The sequence below is a fragment of the Lutjanus erythropterus genome, chromosome 10 (assembly GCF_056507025.1).
Source record: "Lutjanus erythropterus isolate fLutEry1 chromosome 10, fLutEry1.hap2, whole genome shotgun sequence".
In the NCBI taxonomy this organism is placed as follows: Eukaryota; Metazoa; Chordata; class Actinopteri; order Lutjaniformes; family Lutjanidae; genus Lutjanus; species Lutjanus erythropterus.
In genome coordinates, this window is record NC_139326.1 from 16,262,974 (window position 1) to 16,272,176 (window position 9,203).

At 39.6% G+C, this 9,203-nt stretch overlaps 1 protein-coding gene across 1 annotated transcript in view; it reads right to left on the bottom strand.

Moving 5' to 3' along the window:
* Window positions 1-4,255, bottom strand: part of col27a1b (collagen, type XXVII, alpha 1b) — an 87,511-nt gene extending 83,256 nt beyond the window's left edge. The window contains exons 1-2 of the mRNA XM_084729048.1: window positions 3,783-4,255; window positions 874-938 (exon numbers count right to left, since the gene is read on the bottom strand). Of these exons, the coding sequence (XP_084585174.1) occupies window positions 874-938; window positions 3,783-3,835 (118 nt within the window). The 5' untranslated portion in view covers window positions 3,836-4,255. The remainder of the gene's footprint in view (window positions 1-873; window positions 939-3,782) is intronic.
* Between the last annotated feature and the right edge of the window lie 4,948 nt (window positions 4,256-9,203).

Genomic DNA, 9,203 nt, shown 5'->3' on the forward strand with positions numbered 1-9,203 from the left:
ACGAAAACACAACAATTCTTATTTTCAGATGATTATACACTAATAAAACCATACTTATGAATATTATATTCCATTTCTGTCACATTTCGCTAATAAATGCCCATAAATCCTACCCACTGAACCTTTAAATCCAACAAATTAAATGTCCAAAACACTTTGGGAATGATCATTTTTCCAAAATACATGTTTTTTTTCCCCACATTTTGGTGAATGTGCAATGAATGCCTACTTTATGTAAATTTAGCCAGATACTGGGCACTTTTTAAATGTGAGTGCGATGTTTCTCATCTTCAGTTTGCACAGAAAACGATTCCATGAATATGAAGCCATACTCTGAGGGGCGTGTGCAGTTTTCAACTAATCCAGATCAAGTATTCATTACATCTACTTCACGGAAAAAGGCGGAGAAGAGCGGCTTAACATGCTTTCCAGGGAAGAGTAAACACATCTAATCAGAGTTGCTGGCTATGCTGACAGAGGTACAGCTGACCAAGATGTGAATGGAAAATGTAGCTCCTGATCACTTCAGTCATAGATAATCCCTGGATAACAAGGATAAACATGTGCGCAACAAGGGGCCCATGCTGGGGTAATGTACTTCTTACAGTACAGTGGTTATTTTCATTTCCTCTATCCATCTTGTGTCTATTCAATGTCATATGATTATGATATTACCTCATCTTGGATCTGAACAGTCTCACTGAGGTGTAGTGCACAGCACGTACCTGAAAGTGTCACTCTAACCTCCCATAAATCAATTTTAATTTCCTCTTTCCCACACTGCTTGTGATGCACATTTGTGCCTGCTCAATAATGTGATGGTGTAACAAGAAAAGCACACGTTCACCCACCCTTGTCCCGAAGTTTGCTTACCTTGAGCTTGTGCTAGCCTTAGAGAGCAGGTGCAACAGAGAATAGTCCAAAGAATCAGAACTTTCCTAAAGAGAAAAACAAACTAGTTAGAAAACATTATGGCAGACAGTTTGGTTGTCTTTACAGTTTGTTACTTTGATGGTTTCATCTCTAAAATGTCACAAGCAATACATTCACATTAAACATAACCAAAGTCCTAATATCTTATCCTTTCTTATCTTATTCTACAAACTAAAAACATCTGCTTATGATTTCAATTATTTATTCTTTCATTTATTTCATATGCTTCATTTTTTCGTAATGATATGAAAAGCAAGATACTCTTTGCATCTTTGAAGCAATTAACCTAATTGTTTCAACACTCATTAAACACCATAAACTCCTGTTCTTTCACCAAGCATAGTGATCAGATCTGCTGCAGGAGAGCAGCAGGAGCAACGGCTCTGCTCTGTTCAAAGAGTCTAACATCCATTTCAAGTCAACAAGCTTTGTCTTATCTTGCTGCCTGACCAGATAAGCTACTGCTGAGCAGAGATAGGTGAGCGCTCCCACAAGACCACCTCTGACAAACCTAAAACACACTCCGTCCATCACCCTAAAACCTGCAATTCCGAGTGAAAGATAAAGGATGCAGTGTCTGAAAGGGTTTTTTTCACTGATCTAAAAAGGTGCAGGATTTTCTCAGGCCATAAAACATCACTAGATCAACTCGTTTCACAGAAGAGGAGCAAAATTTATCATCATCAATTAGAGCTGTTTGGATTTTTTTTCCTTCCCAACACTGATTCAGATACCTGAGCTTTACACATCAGCTGCTATTGAGTACCGATCAGGCAACGATGCATCACATATCGCAACACCGGGAGAATTAAGTGCCTCAACCTCTGATCATCACAGGATGGTGACTGTGACACACTAGCTGAGAGTAGAAAGAGAGAAAGTACATTGCCACTTCGAACTTGCTGATACTTTGTATGACATAAGCGTTCATCTCACATCCCATTCGCCATTCAACTTGCTACTTCAGGCTGCAGCTTGTCTCACATAGCCAGACCTCAATATTTAATTTTAGCGCTGGCTACGGATGACAGTACTCATGGCCTATCATTCATTTATGAAACTCTTGATATTGATTTGGAAACAAAGCCATGGCTGAATAGCTAATGTACAGTTGTATCTAATATGTAATTAGCCCTCTTAGACAAGCTGCTGAGTTTAAATACTTATGGCCCTTAGAATAATGGATACATAAGAAATAAGCACCATTATTCTATAGATTCTTGTTAAAGGACCCAATGACACTTTTTGCTGTGGATACACACACATCATTTAACTGAAAGGAAATGATTTACAGATGTATCATGGCTAACAAACTGCTTTTATAGTTGGGAGAAGTCATGTCAAAATAAGGTTATTTCTCTCCAAATGATTCCGCTGTTGGCCAAGTTCCCTTTTGTAATAAATTAATTTCAGTTTACATTTTTTCATTATATAATTGTCATCAATAAAAAAAAGAGCAACTTCTATGTTTCAGATAACCTTACTGACGATGATGGTAAAAATGGTAAGGTATAAAAATCATATCTTAAAGATTTCTAAATACCCTGGTATACTGTTATATCTTGATACCATCTGAGCCTATTATGACTTATAAAAAAAACTTTAGATTTTAATTGCAAAACACTTGAAAATATTTTTTTTTTCTTTGGCCTGTGACCATGATAAAAGCAGGATAATGCCCTTCAAGATCTCTGTTACAGGACTTCACACACTGGACAATTCCTGATAATGGAAACTCTGTAATATTGAATCTTTGCACAGAAGTACAGACTGTATTGGAAGCATTTCCAGTACTGGCATCGTATCAGAACAACCTCATTATCAATTTTACACCATTGATTTTTCTGCACAATTTATGTCTCAAGACTACTGATAAGAGGAACATTGTTTGCTCACACACACAGGTGATGTGGTTTATATTGTCACAGGTGAGCATAGAGTATCACCTGAATAACATCAGGTCTTCACACTTTTATGATTTAGTTGTATGCAGAACATGAAACTGGATGCCAGCTGGGCAAGTGGTATTTCAACTGAACCAACCTCAGTGACAAGTGCCATAATGAAGGGAATTACAGGAAAACTTTTACATTTGTGGTTTTCCAGAGGGCCGCAGAAAAAGCCACTGGTCAACCACTGACACACAGATGACTGCTGGTTAAAGCTTTTAAAACTTTCCCTGCCTCCTCTTTACGTCCCATTCACGGCTCTCACACTGACATTAGCAGAAACCCCAAACGAGGGGGGGGGTGTGCAATGCAGTTTGTGACCGAGTCTCCCTCTCATATGTCCAGCAGGGTTTTATGATGCAACATTTTGACTTTTATTTCCCCTCCCATAGGGACAGCCGGGCCAACCAGCTGAGTGAGATGCACAGCAGGGAGGAGAGAATAGAAGGAGGGGGAGGTGGAGAAGAAGGACTGTCTCCTCCTCTCATACATCTCCCCTCAAATCAGTCCCAGATCATTTGGCAGCTCATTCTGATACAAGCTGCAAAGACAAAACTGCAAGAACAGCACAGCAGCAGGCTACAGTGAACTGTGTGAAGACCAGAGAAAACTGTTTCCATAAGATAAACCTGCAGCATATTACACTACACCACCTGTTCAAGCATATACCTGCCCACAGCTTTCAAATATCAGCTTTAAATTTGTGTTATTTATCAGAATATTGCTACCTGTGTAACATATTACAACATATCAATGATATTAGTAATTTAACACGGATGCCACTGTGACACTCAGGTAGACACAGGTGATGTTAATAAGCACAGGAAAACCTGATAACTCATTAAAAATAAGAGGAAAAAAGGAGATTTGTTAGTTTTTTTTTTTAATGTATCGACTCACCCCCCGACTCCAGTGGTTTTGAGTTTGGAGTACGGGGCATTGTCCGGCTCCATAGCGGTTACTTCATGCTTTCTTGGGAGTTTTTACTACAGTCCAGACGATAAAGTTTTTCCATCCCAGGTGTTCCTTGAGGAGCGAAGGTGCTCGGAAGCAAAATAAAAAAAAAACAAAGCAAACACTCTGGTATTAACCAGCAGTCAACAGGCTGCTTTCTGTCATTGTCTTCTTGTCCCGGTAGTCTCCTTCCAGAAGTTGTTTTATTCAATATTCAAAGGAAAAAAAAAAAAAAGACGCTCCGGAGAGCTCCACCTGTGCGCTTCCCCCTGTATGTTTTCTCCTTCTTCTTCCTTTCGCGCGTTTTGGAGTAAAGTACAATGAACGTCCAGTCCAGCTTTCTTCTTTCCCGGGGAACTGTTGCAGGACAAGATGACGACCTCCGCCGTGTGCGTGTGTGTGTGTGTATGTGTATGTGTGTGTGTAAGTGTAAGTGTGTGTGAGTGTGTGTGTGTGTGTATGTGTGTGTGCCGACTTTCCAAAATGAAAGTTTATTGTGGACTCACTGAGGAAAATCTTGAGAACCGGGAAGGGGGAACACCTCCCTCTGTCGCCCTCAGCTGACATCGAGGGAAACTCGTTTGTTGCAGAGACGCTGCAGCTCCTTCTGCCGCTGAAGGTGTGTCGCTGTGAGAAACCTCTTGAATTTGCACGTGTGGAACAAATTTTCTGCGTGTTGTAATGTGTGGTAATAAATGAATGAACAGTGAAAGCGTTATGCATGTCAGCTCCCAGCTTCCTCTTTCATCGACTTTTCCAGGGCAGCAGCAAGAAGTTCAGAAGCACTGAGGGCCCCTCAGCCCCCCCATGCCCACCTGCAGGAAACTTTCACCTCAGACTGCAGTTAACAATTATTTGAATCAGCAATTAATCTGCAGACTGTTTTCTCAATTAATCAGTTATTAATCAAGCAGTGGCTTGGTCTGTAAAATGTCAGAAAATGGTGAAAAATATTGATCAAGTTATCAAAAGCCCTGGCTGATGTTCTGAAATGTCTTCTTCTGTCCAACACACAAAGATATTCAATTTACTGTCATAAGAGGAGTAAAGAAAATATTCACATTTTAGAAGCGGAAATCTGAGAATTTTGAATTTTTTAAATTAATCAAAGAATAACTCAAAACAGTTGATCAATTATGAAAATATTTGGCAATTAATTTAATAACCACTTAATGATCAATTAATCATTGCAGCTCTACTTTCACCAGATACCAAAAACCTTATGTTAACTTTACTCTTATTTCACATTTTATCATTCAAGTGAGGACAGAAGGTTGCTAGCTAGCCACTATTTTGTGATTATACACTAATGCAAACATACTTATGTAATATAGATATTATATTCTAATTCTGACATATTCTACCAATAATTCCCTTTAAATCTTACACACTGGAGTTTCATATTAACATCCATCTAATTAAGGCAAAAAGAGCAGCGCAGAAGCTCAACAGCCTTAAAAGTGTGAATAGCTACAGTACTATAGAAAACACTAGCAAACACTAGCTGCTGATGAAGGCTGTGTGATAAGATCAAAAACTCTGCAACATACAAGTAAGTGCAACTCGATTTGAAATTTTACTTGTCCAGTTAGTGCTCTCTTGTGGACAAACTATGTGATGAGAACATTGTGTCTAAATTACCAGAGAGATTATATAGTGGATGAGCGTAGCATTAAAAGCATTTTTCTCCCTCGTATAATCAGTATAGTTTAAGCCCAGTCGCAATAAAAAACCTCCATTATCTCCCTCAACTCTCTTTTCTTGTGAGGGCTGGTTTAACATTTACAGTATAATCTGTTTGACAGATGAAAATTAGCAGTGCAAACACTCCCTACTGTTCATACTTCACAACTTCTCTGTCAGAGCCCCGTTCCTCCAAACTACAGTGTAATATGATGGACATATTTCTGTTATAACAAGTGACCGATTCATTTCCTCAAGTGAAAAGTTAAACCAATAGACCAGCACTTTGTGACAACCTTCCTTCACCTCCTGCTTCACCAACATCCACTTCCGTTCTCACCACGGCAGCAGAGATCTGGTTTGCAGGGCTGCACTGGTTCCAGTGTGTGTGTGTGTGTGTGTCTGTGTGTGCTTGTGTGCTGTCGTGTGCTGTGAAATTCCTCTGCCAAAGAAAGTCCTCATTGACCCGCCTTCAGCAAACACGCTATGACAGTGTCCAGGGGAGACCCAACAGAGCACCGATTCAGCTGCCTGCAACTGGATCCCTCCTCCTCATACAGAGCCCCCTCACAGCTCGTCCTCTCAGGCCAGGAAGGAAGGGAGCTCTCCACCTTGAAAGACCACTTCCCATGTACCTGTCTGAGCTATGTCGGATGTCAGCTTTTGTTACCACGAGCTTTAGTCCACAAACAAGAAGGGCAATGTCCTCACGGCCTGTGGAAGAGAGCAGACGAAGATCTCCAATCTGGGGTGTAAAGTTTCATGGGGTTTGAAGTGATTAGTGCAGCAGCCTATGGAAGCGGTTCTCAAACTGTGGCCTGGGGACTGCTAAGTGGTCCTGTGGGTATCCCAGTGGGGGCCTAGTTAGAAGAAGAATAGTTTTGAATAGTTTTAACATTAGAGAAAATATGCTAATTGACTTTCTTGGTGAGAGTTAGATGAGAAGATTGATACCACTCTCATGTATGTACAGTGAATACGACGCTACAGTCAGCACCTCGTTAGCTTAGCTTAGCATAAGTTGTGTGCTGTGTCCAAAGAAAACAAAATATGTCTACTAGCATCTCTAATGCTTACATCTGTTAAGGCTATAACATTTTTAAGTTTAATATGTACGTGACCCCGTCTGAGAACATGATTTCTGCCTGACGAACAGATAGATTTTCACTAGCAAAGGCCAGACGGCAACAACTCCCATGATCTTACGCTAGTTCATGGCATAACTTTTTGACACTCTCGGTTACTCAAGATAATTCACAGATTTTGTTATAAGCAGTTTCATGGACGAACTGCTTCTTTTCTACTAGAGAGCAGTAGTTCACACCAAAACTACACTGATGGATAAATAGCACCACAAGCTAGGGGGAAAATATGTATCTTTGATTTGGGGGTGTCAAGGAGGCTGCATACTAGCATATACCCCTGTGTAAGGTATATGCTCGTTTTTACACTTTGATGTTTGTATGGATTCGAGGTGCTTTTAAGTGGATTTTGTTAACCTTGGACAGAGCCAGGCTAGCTGTTTCTTTCTTCTTCCAGACTTTAATCGGCTTCTGGTTATATCTTTGTATTACCCTATGAGAGCGGTATTGATCTTTCCATCAAACTCTCTGGAATAAGGTGAATACGCACATTTTCCAAAATGTTGAATTACATTTTTTTACTAAGCCTAATGAAAAACCAAAATGACCACGCTCATGGTCATGGCTTTTATTTATCTGAATCCGCCCTTGGCCAAGGTAGCAAAGTCCATACAAGTAAACATTACATTATAATGTAAAGCAATTCAAAATCCAAGGCAAAAGGAAACAAAACAACAATTCAACAACAATAAAACTACTAATGATAATAACAACAAGTACTCACATACTCTCTATGATAGTCAGTAAAACATTTGAGACAGCTAAAAAATTGTAGTAGTACTATTAACACAGCAGCATGTCACCCAGTGCAAAGGTGTGGCTTAGTGATGTGCTATTAATAGTTTTTGAACAACAATGGCACAGTGGAATAGCTATATCAGGAACTTTGTCATGGGATTTGCTGACAATAAGTAAAATATATAATATCACCTGATTCATGCTTCAGTGCACAATGGGGTCAGTAATAACTGCCAGTGTCCATCACTTCCCATCTACTGAAACATAGGCTGTAGAAACTTCAGTATTTGTTATGTAAAGTCTTTCCAGATACGGTTCCTTGCGACACACAGGGATTTGTGGTCTGATACATGTGCTGGTGGTCCTCGACACAAAAAAGTTTCAGAGCCCTTTTCATGTCGGCTTATAGGACAGTGTGCCTCAGGGCGGGGGCACTGCAATTTAATCACAGATTTCCTACTGTACCTGACAGCAGTTCACCAAGAGTCTCCCTCCAATCCGAGCAAAGACTTTCCTTCACTCCCAATTGAAGCCAAAGGCCTGTTTCATGGAAACCATGAAAGAGCTCTGGTGGAAAGAAAAATTAAACAGAGTAGATTTTTTTAAAGAGAGATCCGGAGGCAAGTTTTTCTATTACTGTTTTATGAGCTGATTTTCTTCCACTCATCACATATGACTGCCATCGTGGACGCCGTCTATAACCATTGACAGGTGTGGATAGGAGCTGCGACTGTTTTTTTCTGCAGAGCAGTGGTGGGTAATAGAAGTCAGCTGGCCTGTATACCACGACATTACGATGCATATTAGAAGTTCAGTGTCTGCAGGAAATTGTTAGCTCTTCCTGCAGATGACAATATCAATGTAACGAGCATCCATACCATATGCATATATGAATCATCTTTAGCTGATAGAGCACTCACACCCTTTATGAACAACAGTTGACTGTGCATAGGCCAAGTATTGTAGTGATTTATTCCATTGGCTGTGGCTGTAATTTTTGGGATTAGCAAAGGCATTAAAAGACCTGAGGGGATTATGATCGTTTTAGGTTATCCCTCCTTCTTTCTATTTTCATATCAGGCTTCAAAATATGAGCTTTGAAAATAGCACATGTATCCTTTCATGTCATGCTCTAGTGATCGAGACTCTTGTCCGATAAACACAGAGTCTTTTGTTTTACTCCCATGTCTTGGGGAATTGGGGCCAGCTGAATGCATCAACCTCTGTCCAGGCACAGCTGGATCCAATAAGTGCATGCCCCGGTGCTATGTTTACCCATTCCATACATTACAACAGGAAATTTAGAGAAAAGTTCTATTCATGCTTGTTGGGTAAGTCCAAATTAGAGTGATATAATAGTTTCTCTCTGTTGCTATTATGTTGCTGCCTCAGGATGGAACTGTATAACCTCTAATTAGGGGGATGTTTTGAGTAGTTTTAATGGTTACATAACAGTTACTGATCTCAGCTGACAAACCATGAGCTGAAACACTAGACCTTTAATGATCAATAGAAAATTATTTGGCAGCAATTTTTAAACTTAATTCTTCATTTTAATAATTTCGATATAATTTTCCAATTAGTTATAACTGAATATGTGTGACAAAACACGTGACCTGAGTATTTCTACTTTGGGACTGCAGTCTAAGAAATCGTTAGTTAATGGGTGATTTCTCACTATTTTCTGATGTTTAGAGAGCAAACAATTAATCAAGAAAATAATTAGAAGACTAATCAATAAACAAAATAACAATTTGATGTCACCCTAAAATAATATCATGTTTTCCCAACAATAAATAACTTG